Source organism: Rhipicephalus sanguineus, chromosome 9 (assembly GCF_013339695.2).
Source record: "Rhipicephalus sanguineus isolate Rsan-2018 chromosome 9, BIME_Rsan_1.4, whole genome shotgun sequence".
Taxonomy (NCBI): Eukaryota; Metazoa; Arthropoda; class Arachnida; order Ixodida; family Ixodidae; genus Rhipicephalus; species Rhipicephalus sanguineus.
The window spans coordinates 46,146,830-46,162,008 of NC_051184.2; the positions used below are offsets into that span (position 1 = coordinate 46,146,830).

General features: G+C 45.9%; 2 protein-coding genes across 4 annotated transcripts in view; one reads left to right on the plus strand and one right to left on the minus strand.

Annotated features, from left to right (window-relative positions):
- LOC119405104 (WD repeat-containing protein 76) overlaps positions 1-5,052 on the plus strand; it is a 25,760-nt gene extending 20,708 nt beyond the window's left edge. For all 3 annotated transcript variants that reach the window (XM_049419210.1, XM_049419211.1, XM_037671894.2), the window contains exons 13-14: positions 3,193-3,246; positions 4,046-5,052. In XM_049419210.1, the coding sequence (XP_049275167.1) occupies positions 3,193-3,246; positions 4,046-4,301 (310 nt within the window). In that variant the 3' untranslated portion in view covers positions 4,302-5,052. The remainder of the gene's footprint in view (positions 1-3,192; positions 3,247-4,045) is intronic.
- LOC119405103 (uncharacterized) lies at positions 4,927-13,165 on the minus strand. Its single transcript, XM_037671893.2, has 4 exons — positions 12,535-13,165; positions 11,776-11,899; positions 10,615-10,773; positions 4,927-8,345 (listed from the first exon to the last, which is right to left on the minus strand). Exons 1-4 carry the CDS (start codon positions 12,724-12,726, stop codon positions 5,872-5,874), a joined length of 2,949 nt encoding a protein of 982 aa, XP_037527821.1. The 5' UTR covers positions 12,727-13,165; the 3' UTR covers positions 4,927-5,871.
- Positions 13,166-15,179: the final 2,014 nt, after the last annotated feature.

Here is a 15,179-nt window from a genome sequence, read left to right on the forward strand (position 1 = left end):
CAAATTCTTAGGCCTTATCCTGGATAGTAAGCTGACGTTCGTATCACACATTAAGCATTTAAAAAACAAATGCATAAAAACAATGAATGTTCTATAAGTGTTGTCGCACACTACGTGGGGTAGTGACAAAAAATGTCTGATGAACTTGTATAAAAGCCTCATACGCACTCGCCTAGACTACGGGGCAATAATCTATCAATCTGCGACGCCAAGCGCCCTAAAGATGCTTGACCCTGTCCACCATCTAGGCATTCGACTATCTACGGGCGCCTTTCGAACTAGCCCTGTAGAAAGCCTCTATGCCGAATCGAACGAGTGGTCGCTCCACCTACAGAGATCCTACTTATCATTTGTATATTTTCTGAAGGTAAACGCCAACAAGGAACACCCCTCACACTCCACAATCAATGATTTGTCCAGCTCTGCCCTTTTCGACAACCGTCCTTCGATGACAGAGCCCTACTCGCTTCGCGTGAGGGGCCTAGCTGTAGAAACGGGTGTGCCACTTCTCGAACACTCTCTAATGGCTCCCGCTCCACATCTCCCGCCGTGGCAGTGGCAGCTTATAGATTGTGATGTTTCTTTCGTGGAAGTTAGCAAGCACGCGCCACTTGCACATATCCGTACACACTTCCTCGAACTCCAGCACAAGTACGCTTGTCCTGAATTCTTTACAGACGCCTCAAAGTCCAATACTTCTGTGTCGTACGCAGCGGTTGGTCCATCCTTTTCCGATTCCGGTATTTTGCACCCAAACTCAAGTATCTTCGCAGCGGAAGCTTACGCGATACTTGCGGCTGTTAAGCACATAAAACAATCAAAACTACAAAAGGCAGTTATTTACACGGATTCCCTAAGCGTGGTGAAAGCTTTAAAAACTCTGAAAAAACACAAAAACCCTGTCCTTGTCTCGCTATACTCTCTTTTATGCACGAACTACTCTCACAAACAACATGTCGTAGTGTGCTGGGTGCCAGGGCACCGCGAGATACAAGGCAATGTGTTGGCGGATCAGCTAGCAGCATCCGCCCACGAAAACAGTCCCAATACACTCGTAGCTATTCCCCCACTAGATTTAAAACCCTTCCTCAAAAGAAAGATCAGGGCCTTTTGGCAGAGCACATGGGATACGCAGACAAGAAATAAGCTACACGTTGTCAAACCGCACCTGGGTAATTGGCCACCGGTATCGAAGTCACGCTACACAGAAGTTACACTTTGCAGACTGAGGATAGGCCACATACATAGTACACATTCATATCTTTTGTCTGGAGGCGACCCACCTCTGTGTGATCACTGTGGCGAGCCACTAACTGTACTCCACACCCTGCTGCAATGCACAGAGCTAGACGCTCTCAGAAAAAAGCATTTTTCATCAATACACCTGCAGTTCCCACTTCATCCCGGTATGTTCATTGGCAGAGAACCACTTTTTAAATATCAGTCCCTCTTTGAGTATCTAAAAGATGTACATAATTTCAACGTTATTTTTCCAGGCGCCCGTAGCGCGGTCTCATGACTGAGGCTGTTGCTGCGGTAACTCTATCAAAGGAAGCACCTGCCTCCCGGCCTTTGGGCTCAAAGGCCTTGAGGAGGCATTCGTGCAGTTATCCCGCCTCTCACTTGTAAATACCATGCTCACTCGTCATTTATCCTACACCCATAGATCACACCACTTATCACTGCCATAATTTTATACTGTATACACATCTTTTACGCTTCTTTAAAGCACGTGATTTTAGGCCTCTATACAGCCAAAATACACCCGGTCATCGTAATCATTGGTCATCGCTGACACCACATAATAGACATGGCGCTCTTTGGCCACTCATGGCCCTTGCGCCACAAAACCCCAATCATCATCATTGCCGCAACACGAGAGTGTAATGAGGTGAAGCATATTAAAAATTTGAAGGGGTCACTTTCAATCGGACATTGACTGTATTTGTTTTTGGGAAGTACGAATAGTAAAATTCCAGTGCGAATCGAATCAAATAGCAAACACTATTCGAAAAATATTCGAAATTTCGAATATTCGCACACCCCTATTTAAAAGCTGTTGTAAAAGCATGATCTTGAACACTGTAGTCACTTATATACTTCAGCCTGCAGGTACAACATATTTTGAAGGCTCTTGTTGCTGCTGTATACGAGTTTCATCAATATATGTGGTGTTTTTTGGAGGTTAAAAGTAATCATGATGTTCCTTTGTAAAAGCTTGTGAGTATTTCTTTCAAATAAAATGTTCTGGGATTCTTGGGCTGTTTTGAGAATTGTTACCTTACCAGTGTAAGGCTGTTCTAAAAATTGTTGCCTAACTACTCGAACAGTATTCCGTTGGTATTCGTATTCCGATTCAGTGTCATCACTATTCGATTCGTATTTGATTCGGTTCTGAAATTCACTATTCGCACAGCCCTAGATATGACAGGGATTTTTCTCCGTCGAATTGTCTTCCTCAACTAGGTCTCACTACACTTGCGAAGCGTCGCCACGTTGAATGCCTCAAATTCCTTTACAATCTAATCAATTCTCCCCGCCTCGACACTCTAGACAGTTATCTTCAGTTCTCCAGACCTTTGTCTACGCGGAGCGACCACGCCCTTAACATTACAACTTTTTTCACCCGAACTGACATGTTCAAATATAGCTTTTTTCCTGAAACTATTGAAGCCTGGAATTTGTTGCCCGGAAGTGTGCGTTGCTTACCACTGAAAGAATTTCTGGAAGCATGTTCATGAATGTTGATTTGCTGTTATTGTTTGTTTTCTTTTCCCACTCCTGCAATAGCCTCATTGAGGCTGCAGTATGTAAAAGTAAAGTAAAGTAAAGTAAAATTAGAACACATAGTTACATCTAACAGATAATGACCTTTTATTGATGGAGAAAAATGAGAGCAGTAGATAGCAGTTATGTGTATTGATCAGAAAAAGGTGTTCATTTTCCATGGAGCTAAATTAAAATAAAATCTTTTGTTTGCATTTCTGATGTTTCACTTGCTGTTCTTAAAGGAATGGCAAAATATAATGCTTTTGGTACTTGATCAGTACCAACAGCAAAACATGACAACTAATTCCTTGAACCATTGTTATTTTTTGCTGTTAACATGCCTGCAAATGGTTTGTACTTGATTTATGGTTGTTTTGAATACAATATTTGTTCATTTTTCTTCTTTTTTTTTTCTCTTCTCAGAATATGCAACATCAATCAGGCTACCGGAGACATGAAGCAGCAAATCACGCTCAAGTGAGTGTTATTTATTTATTTATTTGTGCTCCTTTCACTTTTTTTCAAGTTCAAAAATTTAACATCTTAATCGTAATTTTGATGCGACAGTCCATCATACTAAAATGACGATAGTGTGGCGAGTTGCTGCCGATATGTTTCAAAGCCTGTGACCGCCACGCAAATAAATTATGAATGGGGGCTTCTGATGCATAATGCATCAAAATACTTCTTATGACTCCTTGTAGAGGTCTTTAAGGGACAATAAATGATGATGAATGCAAACGTAGTTGGGTATATGCTCCAGGTACATGCTATTCTTCTCTGTATAAAACAGAACAGTTTAGACGCAAAGGTATAGCGCTTTACTACATGTATGTTGAAGATGTTTACCACCTTTTTCGATATATCCGAAGGCCGTGCTGCGTCCCTAAAAGTGCACTTGTCCTGATGACACCGCGATTACCTTTCGCGTCATTGTAAACATTAATTCTGAAGAAACTGCACTGTTTTCAAAGGTGTCATTGAACTAGGCATTGAATCTTAAATGGAATTGCATGCCGTGAAGGAAAAATGAGCAAGGTATGTGTTTTGGTATATGGGGGACTTGTGGAACAAGGGTCTCGTTAGTAAATGCGAATAAGCATGAAAAAGAACTAGAGGGACGAGGTTAAGGTATTCGCTGGTGTATTGCGGGTTTCGGCAATGCAGGACAAACAACAGGGGGATCGCCCTGTGTCAAGCTACACACGTAAATAGAACTGATAAGAATGAAGAGGTAAACCGTCCATTTCCTCCGCCTCTTTTTCTCCCACTCAAGGCACAACAACATGACCGGGAGGTGGCTGTCGCCATTCAGGGCGGTGTGGGTTCCCGGCTGCGACGAGCTCTTCCTCGTTGGCAGCATGGAATACCCGCGGCGCATCGAGGTCTACTCGAGCAGCGGCTCGCTCCTATATAAGTTCACGGGCGAAAGCCTGGCCTCAGTCTGCTCGATCGTCGAGGTCCACCCCGAACGCCTAGTCATCGCGGGTGGCAACTCCAGCGGCAAGCTGCACGTCCTCATCGAGCCGTAGGTCGGGAAAGCATCGCCGCTCTGAACTAAGAACCGCTGCTGTATAGCGTCAGCAAACCGAAATCGCACGAGCTGCTGTGCGCTCGACGCCAAAGTTAAAAGCGTGCCTCCTCGGCTCTCGAAACACAGAAACCGCATTCCAGTCAAAGCGGCAGAAACAAGGCACGTGCAAAGGACATGACAAGTCCTGTTCTGTTTTGTTCATGCTGTCCTTTACACCAATGTCATATGGCCTGTCCTTGTCTCCTTCCAAGGACCTTATGCTTGTCACCCTGCTTTTTATACGACGTGAACCAAGTCGCCCTTCAAAAAAAATTTTTAAAAAGGAATTTTTTTTTTGTTTTTTTGCATCAGCTTTGTTTCCACTGTTGTGAACCAGATCGGACTGTTGCTTGCTTGTGTAGATCACTGGCAAGTCCAGAACACACTTGTAAATTCCATTCCGGAATCTTTTGAATGGCGGCTGTATATATGAACATGAAGGCAGTACACAGTTGTAACTACTTTATGCGTTTTTATTTTGAAGTTTTTATGTTTTTGTTGCATTCCCACAGTGAAAGCGTCTCTAGACGCATCTTGTAAAGGTCTCTTTCTCTACTGCGAGACGCAAGGCAAGACGGAAGTGCTGCGAACAGAAATTCTTGCAGTGTATGATAGATGCTTTTTATTGTATAAAATGACCCTGCTCGTGGCTTTGAGAAAGTGAATAAATATGTTGCCAGCGGATAAAGGAACTCGCTGTCTATCTCTCTCTCTCGGATTACGCTTTAAAAAAAAAAAAAAAAGGTAGGCTTGGCAGGAAAAAAAGTACATCTGGCACTTTTATCACTAGCGCTGTTGTCACCTCCACTAAAGCAGCACCGAGACAAAAAGAATATATTAAATACTCGAGCCAAAATATAATGTCCCCAGAAAAATGAAGTTGACTAGGCTGTTATTCACAGTGAAACAATGCACGACTGACCGAACCATGCTATGCAACATGCTCGTGAAAGCTGCGTCGCTTGTAGCGTTTAAAAAAATTGCATTCCCACTCCAGCTCGAGAACTATTGGCATGGCATAGCTGCAGCAGGCCCAAATGACAAGCCGGTCGTCTCTACTAGAACGTAGGTGTCCATCTAAGGTGCATCACCTTCTCAACTTAAAAACCTTTAAAAAAATTGCACTTGTGCTGTGGAGCGGCCTCGTGGCTCAAGCTCGTGTTGGCCTTCGCAACGTCTGGCAGAAGCTTGACTGGCAAATAAAAACAAGCTAAAATGTCCATCACCTTCCATACCGGTGGCGTGCCTCTTAATTTGCTCTTTTTGAGCACGAATTCTTTAACCACCACTTAGAACCTTAGTAAAGCTGTGGGAGTTGCATTCAAAGCTGTCCACCACTCGCCTTTTTTTTTCTTCTAAAACACTGATTAGTGCAGCACACTGTTCCACACTATTTGTCAACAGTAGAACTCCGCCCCATGTTTGATGCGTAGAGAAGTGGCAAGCTTTGGCGAGCCGCTCCACAGTGTCTTGTTCAGAGGTCACGGTGGCCGACGTGCAACTCCGGAGACCGTTACGAGACGTGGCTTTCAGGACATTGCGTTGAGTCCCCGAGAAAACTTGTGCTTTTCCTTGAAGTGCAGGCCATTCTCGCCGTTGGTACACAGGGGCCTCAGCAACGTGAAGTCGGCCTGGTCATCTCCGTCGTCGAGGTTCGCCAGCTGATACAGCGAACGATCCGGCTCGTTAGTCGGCGCATATTTTTCGCCCCTCTTTGCCGCCGTCAGCCAGAGGGCGCCAAAGTTGAGGCAACACAGCGTGACGACGCTCACGTTGACGTACACCAGGACGGCTGGCTCACGCTCGATGAGGTGACTGGCGAGGAACGGCAGCGCCATCTCTCCGAAAGCCGCCCCGAGCAGAACGACCGACGCCGCGCGGTTCGTGACACGCATGTGCCGTTCGAGCCAGGCCAATGACGTCGGCAGGACGGAAGCCATCCCGACACCCAAGACGCCAACTCCCGTCCAGAGCAAGGACTCCATCCTGTCAGCACCGGCGACGAGCAGGACAGATGCGAGGAAGCAGATGCCGAGATCGCTGAGGAGCATGTTCCGGCACGACACCTTGATCGCAATGGGGATCGCGAGAAAACGTGCGGCCGCGAAGCTGCCCCAGAAGACGTAGGTCAAAGTGTAACCGCGAGGGTGGGCCGCGTATATCTGTAGCAGCTCGCCCACCGCAGCTTCCATTCCCATGTAGAGGAAGAAGAAGAGGGAACTAAGCAGAACCAGGCTGTGCTTGCCCGAAGGCCCGGGTGTCTTGATGTCTTCCTCTTGACGAGACCGGGAATCACGTGGGCTCGTGCACAGGAACGCGAGAAACACCACGGACACCACAAAGAGGTATGCCCCGAGGATAGCATAGACAAACTCCAGCTTTCCAATCCTGTTCTCCATGAACTTCTGAGTGATCCACGAGGTTAGGCCTGTTTCCGCTGTTGGTGATGCCTTTTCAAGTAGGGTCGACTTAGTAGTGAGTGGCGGTGGCTTCATATCCGAGCTGCTTTCACTCGACACATTTGCTGCACCTACAACTGCCGGCTGTACGGGCTCGGGTGAAGCTGTCACTGGCTCGGGTGTTGGATGACCCAGGCTCGATTGTTTCGGAGGTTCTTTTGGTGTTTCAGCAGCCAAGTGCTTGATCGCTGTCTCATTACTTTGCATTGGCAGTTGATCCTTTGTTGGTACGGGTGCAACAGTCGCTTCTGGAGGGTCATTGCTTTGTACAGTCGCTCTTATACTGGCATGCACTATTGTCGTGGCTTTTAGAGCAATCGGGTCTTCAGTGACCTGGTCAGGCAATTCTGTAGGCACCTGTTGCGCAACAGGAACTGTGACGGGTTCTACATCGGGTTTGAGAGTTGTGGCAACAGTGACTTTCTTCGTTGTCACGACTGTTTGGCTGACATTTCCTTCACTGACAGCTGGACGCGTTGTCGTGCCTTTGCTGGAAGTTACGGGTTGCGCCGCTGCTGCAGTTGTGCTTGGTCTATCGGTGTGATTAGTGTGGTCTTGCGATGAACCTTCTGCAGCGGCTTTGCTAGAGCTATTCAGAGCATGATTAGTGTGCTCTTGCAAAGCACCTTCTTTTCCAGTTTTACTGGAATTGTTAACCTCCTGCACTGATGGTGTGGTGTTTCCACTTGGACCTTTGGTCTCGTTACCCTCGTTTGGTACTGACACAGGTGGCGCCGGTGTCCCTGCTGCTGCCGAGTTTGATAGATTCTTAGAGGTTGCGGCGATGCTGCTGGTTAAGTTCAATTTCGGGGCCGTTGCATTAGTGTGCGCAGACGAGTTGGTTGAATTGGGAGCAGCCGTAACAGCACCTTTGGTTGTCTTTTGGGACTTTCGATCCCACTTGTTTAGTTGCTTTGGTCCTTCGGCATAGATTGGTTTGGTTGGCTTCTTGGCTACTGGCGTAGTGCTCGGTGCCACAGTTGTAGTTGGTGGCTGGTCCTTTTTAGAGCTTTCTATTCTTGATGTCTCATTTGACTCTCCATCGCTTGAGTTCAGTGGTGTTTGCAGCACTGTTTGATCTACCACGCTGCTCTCATTGTGTGACGAGCTTTCACTCGCTGTGCTTTCATTGTACGCTGCACTTTCATTACGAGCTGTGTCCACGCTGTGTATTGTGGATGCATTCAGAAAGGAGGATGACTCAGAGTTAGCCTTTTGAAGTTGTTCATCTACACTTCGCGGGTGTCGCGAAAGGACCACCGTAGGCGGCGAGTCCATCCACTTTGGTGTAGCGTGCGAATGATGTCGGCTGACCACAATGCCGTGGTGTATTCCGATCGGGGGTATGTGCGCGAAGGTCTGGGGCGCCAGAGAGGTGTTGGAAAGGCTGTGCATCGGTGTAATCCCACTAAGCGAGGCAGGCGAGAGGAAGGGCTCGGCGATCAGTGGTGCGACGAGGGCTCCGAGGGCAAAGCAGAAGTGCAGCGCCTGCATCAGGGGAGCGCTGTGACGGCCCCACAGGTCTAGGCACCAGACGTTGCCACCTGTAATCAACAAATTCAGAAGGCATGTCTGTAATGGTGCAGCCTTCATTCAGTGATTCACTTCACATGCCAAGTAACAGCAGTCGAATGTGCATGTCTTGTGCACTCCTCTCAGCCATAAGCCATAGAGCATTAACAGCTAGAAAACAATTATACTTGCTTTCAATACCTAAAAGCTGTGCTTTGCAAGTTTCTGTGTACTTCTGACACATTTGATGAAGCAAGGATAGTGAAGTTGGGGCAACTTGGTTGCCAATATTGCAAGCAGCATCAGTGTCAAATTTAAGAGGGTGTAGGCTTCATGAAAAACCTGAACACCAATACAGGTCGTGCTTGCAGCCAGTAAAACTGCACAATTGCATTTTTTGCAAATACCACAGCTCGCGATTTCCAATACCAATTATTTATCCGAAGCATTAACTTTGTCCGTGGACTCGGTTGGCAATGGTTATGTTTGTCAGTTTAGAGACCATGTGGGCAACAGGATGCCTGTCTCATGCAACTATATATATAATATATCCTCTCGCCACTCAACTGTGTCCCACATACACAGTTCCTTGCAAGCATCTCATCTGCTTAACATACGTAGATGAAACGGGATATCAAATTAGCTTAATACCAAAAACACTGCCATGTACCTAGCTTAAGTCTGGTTGTTCTTGAGTGATGCGCATATGAGAGGTTAACGTTGCAGAAAATAAAGCACTCTTAGATTTTTACACAGCATACAGACAAAAAAAAAAGGTAGAAGGCACAGCGATGCACAACAGTATACCAATGCAAAAACATCTTTCTCTTTGCATGCCTACTGTTATAACGGACTAATCTCGATGTATTCGCTGTCCATGTTCACATGCACGGTTAGTTTCACAAGGCCAATAGCAGCATCGTACACACACGACTCACTACTGCTTTTACACTGCCAAAGGAATCATACTTTTTTATTTTTGCTACAATCTGAGAGCAATATGTTGTAATAATAATAATTGTTGAGGTTTTACATCCCAAAACCACACTATTATTGCGAGGGACGCTGTAGTGGAGGGCTCCAGAAATTTCAGTCATCTCTGGTTCTTTAAAGGGGTGGTGCCACCAAATTTGTGGCTTGCGCATTCTTTGCTGTAAGTACAGTGGACTCTCAATAAACGAAACTCTCTTAAATGAAATTGCTGCTTAAATGGAACAACTGCCTCTAACATGATTGGTTTTGTGCTTGAATTCTGCACCCCTTTTCATCTCTCAGTAAACGAAACTCCTGTTAAATGAAACATATTTTCCTGGTCCCTTCAGCTTTCGTTTAACAGGAGTCTACTGTATTTCCTATAGCTCAAGGAAGCATGATGAACGCACCAAGGTTCATGTATTCTCGCTAAATAATTTAATATCGCCTTTTGATGTGGACAACTTTCGGTTTTGGTTTCTGGGCGCCGAGGTTGGGCAGTGACGTAGAAGTGTAGGAGGCGTGGTCACGTGACCACACGAGGCTGTGACGCACTTAGCCAGGAAGCGATGGAAACTCGGCGAGTGATGTAGCAACCGATGATTTGCCAGTACTATAGTGAACTAGAATATATTCTAGTTCACTACAGCCGGTACGTACGTTGCGGAAGTGGCGGAGGTCCGGAGGGCACTCACGTTACCACAGCAGATTTGGTGTGACGTCACTACAACTTTCGTTGTCCATCCTACAGATCTACGTCAGTGTTGGCGCGCTGGCGATGGGTTTCGATCGGGAGAATGGGCATTTAGGTACACTTTGGCAGTGAATTAAAATATATTCTAAACGTTTGCTGTGTCCGACCCTTCGTGTGGAATGTCCTTGCATACAGAGGAAACCTACAACAGGCTTGTTATAGCCTCGAAATTTGATGGCACCACCCCTTTAATGTAACCAAATCTAACTACACGAGCCTCTAGCATTTCACCTGCGTCGAAATGCAGTCGCTGCGGCCGGCATTCAACCTCGCGACCTTTGGGTCAGCAGTTGAGCTCCATAACCGCTAGACCACCACTGCGGGTTAGCCATATGTGAAATTCCGTGTCGTATACTTTGTTAGGTTTAGCTTCAAGTTCCATAGCTCGCCTTATATGTTTTATTGCTTGATAGCTTTGTGTTCAAATGTTTAACTTGAAGTTTCTTTCACTCTTCTGAGTGAAGTATGAAATCTTTTTACCTTTACAGTTAATCAGTAGTTATATAACTGCATTTACAGTAAAAAAAAAAAAAAAAAACATCGTGTGGAAATGCAGTTGCCGCTAAGCTTTTTACCTGTGTCTAGGAATCCCATCGTAATGCCAGTAATGGCCGAACATGCCATCAGGGTTGCTAGCTGGACGCAGAAGGGCATCACTATAATGCCAATGGACGTAGCGAAGATGCTGAGAAAAAGCAAGAACTGTCGGTTGTACCAGTCGAAGAGAAAGCCACCTGCACGGAGGAAATTGAGCAGCAAATGTACTATTCTGTCGTGTACAAACACTAAAACTCGGTTCACGTTCAGTGTTTTTATACAGTGTAAACAGTTCAGCATATGCAACATGATTGAAAGCATCGTAGTGTGGTTTTCTTGCACTAAAGTTACGTGTGGCTGTACAAAAGTTCAGCTTGTCTCTTGTGGATCATACAAAAAAAAAAAAGTCAATTCATCCAGCTTGAAACTTAAATGTGATGACAGTCCCTCCAATATCCTGAAATTTGGGACAAGTCTTCCAACTCTATTCAGCGATGACATTTGCACAGCTGTAGCCGCAACGATGCTTCGCTGACTGACACGAGTCAAACGACTCAAAAACAGAAAATATTGCTTTCCTTACAAGACTTTCCGAAGTGCGTTTGTCTTACACCAGCAAACGCACTCAAATGAAAAATTATGAAATTTTATGCGACATTCTGTTTACAAAGAACTACAGGGTACACTAACAAGATACGAAACACAGGCGTTACTCTAATTCTCATTGCCACCAAGTGCGCCAGTGATACAAAGATATCTGTGAAGGTTATCAATTGAGGGCACGGCCTTGGGTCCTGCATCTTGCCCAGGTTAACTGGTTGTGTAGCTAACGGTGGCCCAGTCAAACAGCTGGCACAACTGCCTCATTGACTGCCAACTTCAATGCAGCGGTTCATTTACATAAGAGCCAAAGAAATTGCAAGACCGATCGTGTCTATCTAACAATGACATTTACCTTAAACCAGGCATTGCAAATATTTGTGACGATGGAGATGGACAGGGTAGTAACAACAAGGGGGCATTGCTGCCACTACTCCATCGCTCTCATTTCCTTTCTGGCACACCAAATCTCCAACACACGTGAAAGCAACAATACAACTGCACCAACACGTTGATGCGTAACAAACTTTTCACACGAAACATTATGCCCGGTTTCCATGATGCATTGGTCATGAAAGAGTGTTGATAAAAAGGATTACCTATGAGGCAGCCAAATATGTAGCCACCATAGCGCGCTGTGTAAAAGTGTTGTATGTCGCCCTCGGCATTGGTTCTCTTCTGAAGGTCTTGGATCGTTGCAGTTGGTATGGCGAAGCAAAGGCCCTGCAAATATGAACAAGCATACTTAAGTCATACCCATCCATTATTTTGATTGGTTAAAGCTCCAAGGCATTGCCGTGTCAGTGGAGAGGCTGCCCACTGGCTTACAATGCAAGCTTAGCAAATCCGAAGTTATGGTTTAACCAAACCTATCCAAGCTGTGGCTAACCTATAATGTTTTCAGTGGTAAAATAGGGTTCCTTATGTGGTCAAAATGGCTAGGGAACTAAAACACTGGCGACTTCTGAGAAGGGCACATAGGCTGCTTGTTGAGCGTCTGAGTGTGGCTATCTAAGATTTTTTTTATTTTTTCCTTCGTGGGTTACGATCAAATTCCTGTGGCACTCGGACATGCTTCCAGTACTTATCCTACCGTATCACTACGCGACACCAGCTGTGCTGCAGCCAGATAAGAACCACAGAATACAATGAAATACGCCGCCTGCTTCTTTTTTGTCTTTATTTTTTCCCCTACCGCTTGACCTACGTCATGTGATCGCAACGGTAAATTATTCATCCGCCCTGCTTTCGCCGCACGTTTCGCGTTGCCACGGCATCTGACACGAAGAGTGCTGCAGCTCTGAGCTTTACTGCTAGTCGCTACTTTGACGCGATTGCGCAAACGCCGGCAGACTCACCAGGCCAAAGAAAGAGAGACAGAGATTGACAGTCCGCGCAACAGTCAGGCGTCCTCCCGAGTTGACGGCATGGTTTCTGGACACCACGCCGTGACGAGACGAGAGCTTGTTTGTAAGCAGTCCCGTCTGATCGAATACCAGTTCTTCCTCGTCGTCACTTCGTTGGAAGGAGTCCCTCGTAGAAGCCATCATTTTTTGCCGTTCGTGCGAAGTTGTCCGCGAGCGACCACAAATGGACGTTTCTCACATCGTAATAGCCACGGGCGAGACGCTCAATCAGCGAGCTCCTGTGTTTACGCTCCGCGCGGGCTCGTTTGTGACGCAGTAAACGCGGTTTGATTGACGTTGAGCATCCTCGTAAAGCAGCGGCACCGCCAAGGGCGAAACTGCTCCGCCGTACGCTAGCACACACGCACACACTTCCACTTGGGTCGTCGGACTGCCACACACCAGTAGGAGAATCGGGTAACGGCACGAAGCACTCCTCCGCTGACGAATCAATCGATGACGCAGACGTAGTGATTGGGTTTAAGACGCTACACACGTCGTCACGTCGCAGATTAAGCGCAGAAAATCCGCAGTGAGCTGCCAAATCTGAGCCGTCTGAGCTATCGCTCTCTCTCTCTTCCTTACGGTGTTTCTCTCCCTCTCGCTTTTGTTATGCAACGTTGCCCGACCCCGTGCCGTTTGCTCCCAGATTAGGCGGGCAGTAGCGAAAGAGAAGAAAAAAAGATGCAGGAAACGTAGTTGACGTTTCTCTCAGTATTATTTAGGGTCGCTCGCTTATTACTCTTGCAACCGAGCCCGAGACAACTGCAGACCGGCTGCAGTAATGCGAGGTCCCTTAATTAGAGGCAACGTTTCCAGCAGCTGTGCAACCAAGTGCTTGAGGTCTTGGTCTTGGTTGCGGTGCATGCACGTGCTGATGAGACCTTTTGTTGTTTCCGCGATTTTGTTCTATCATCCGCAGACGCCTTTGTGGGTGTACTAACGAAAATTGGATGAAAGCTCCATTTATGAGAAAACTAAGGCCGCACGTGTACGATAGCAGTACCCCCCCCCCTCCTTCGCCTTTTCCTTAAAAACGCAGCCGTATAAAATGAAAGTTCTGTGTCAGAACAACCATACATTCACTGCAGATATTGTATTTGAGCAGTTTCGTAGAAGGTGCATTGGTTTACGCATAGCTAAATGAATTTTCGTGCCTAATTGTAAACTGCGCGATCCAACGTTTTACGTGAGAAGAATAGTCAACTGCGCTATAGTTGGTAATGGTTCATCTTGAAAACGCACAAAAAACGACACTGACAAGAGGAGATTGAACGAGAATGCTGCTTTTCAAGATTTTCTACCAGCTAGCCCAGAGTCAATTCTAGAGTTACTGTAATGCTACCTTTAGCATATACAGTAACTCTGTAGTCAATTCTACAGTTTAGCAAAACAGTTCAGCTACAGTTCAGCGCTGTGGTGTCTCCTTCAATCTCCTCTTGTCCGCGTCGTTTTTATAGCGCTATTTTCAAGACGTTCAAATTATACACGGATATTGCCATATTTGTTTGATTCCGAGTCCTTCGTTTATTTCGAAGCACGATATAAGCAGGCACGACCGCGAACAATTGGTCCTTCGCTGAGGCCGCGTCGTGCACGGACTTGTAATTGCGTGAGGTCACGATCAGGGCTGGTATATGCGCGGATTCCCTGGACTGTGCCCCACTCGAAGATTAAATTTAGTCTGGCCTTCGTCTCGGCGAGTTGCAAAACACGCGGTCTTCTCTCGGCTCCCTCTTGGTAGTGCGTTGAGCTGTGAGTACTTTTTCCGATATATGCTCAAAGAAATAAATTTATGAATGCACGCTTTGTGGCAATTGCTTATTTGTCCTCTAGAAATGAGTAATCGATCTTCGTTGTATTTCTTTTGCGCAACCCCTGCTTCAGACAGTGTTATACATTGTTCCAGTACAACGTACCGTCAGGAAAATGCAGATAGATTAATATTGTTTGGGCATGAGTATCAGAGGGTGTAAAAATAAAAACGAAAAAGCCTCGGCATTTTGACGTACAGAATTACGCACTAGCCAGGGTACGTGCGTCATTTCTTTTCCTCCCAGTAATTTGCTTTCAGAATTATATATTTCTTTTTGCTGTCATGCGTGCGAAATTACCGCACTATATTTTACACGCACAGACGTGCAGTATTACCGCATACTCGTGTATTGCCGTTTGTAGAGCATGCGACACATTTTACTCTTTGGTGCCGATCGGGCTTTACCAATGCAACAGCGAAAAAAAAAAAAAAGAAGAAAAGGCCGTTGCTGTTTTACCTTTCCTCTGCAGTTTCTTTTAGCGTTGCTTTGCTTCACAACGCACAGTCAAACGATGTAACAAGGCGTGCAACTATGTCATGGTGCGTGGCCTGCGCTTGATATGGTGCGTAAAAACGCACGTACGTGCATACGATTAAAATAATAAAATGTGTTTATAGAAATAAACTCGGTTATACAAGACGCAATGAACGACACAAACTCCGACTAAAAGGTTGCCCTGGATCGAGGAGCTACCTGCAAATTCGGAGGAGGTGTATTTCAATTCTTTTTCAAGAGAAAAAATAAATAAAATCTCGGTAGGTGCGAAGCATGTCGGCAAGG

Excerpts from the sequence above, each read along its gene's own strand:
- LOC119405103 (XM_037671893.2), bottom strand. The coding sequence starts at position 12,726 with ATGATGGCTTCTACGAGGGACTCCTTCCAACGAAGTGACGACGAGGAA. Across the intron at positions 10,774-11,775 it reads CATATTTGGCTGCCTCATAG|GTGGCTTTCTCTTCGACTGG; the intron begins GTAATCCTTTTT and ends TCCTCCGTGCAG. Across the intron at positions 8,346-10,614 it reads GATGGGATTCCTAGACACAG|GTGGCAACGTCTGGTGCCTA; the intron begins GTAAAAAGCTTA and ends TGTTGATTACAG.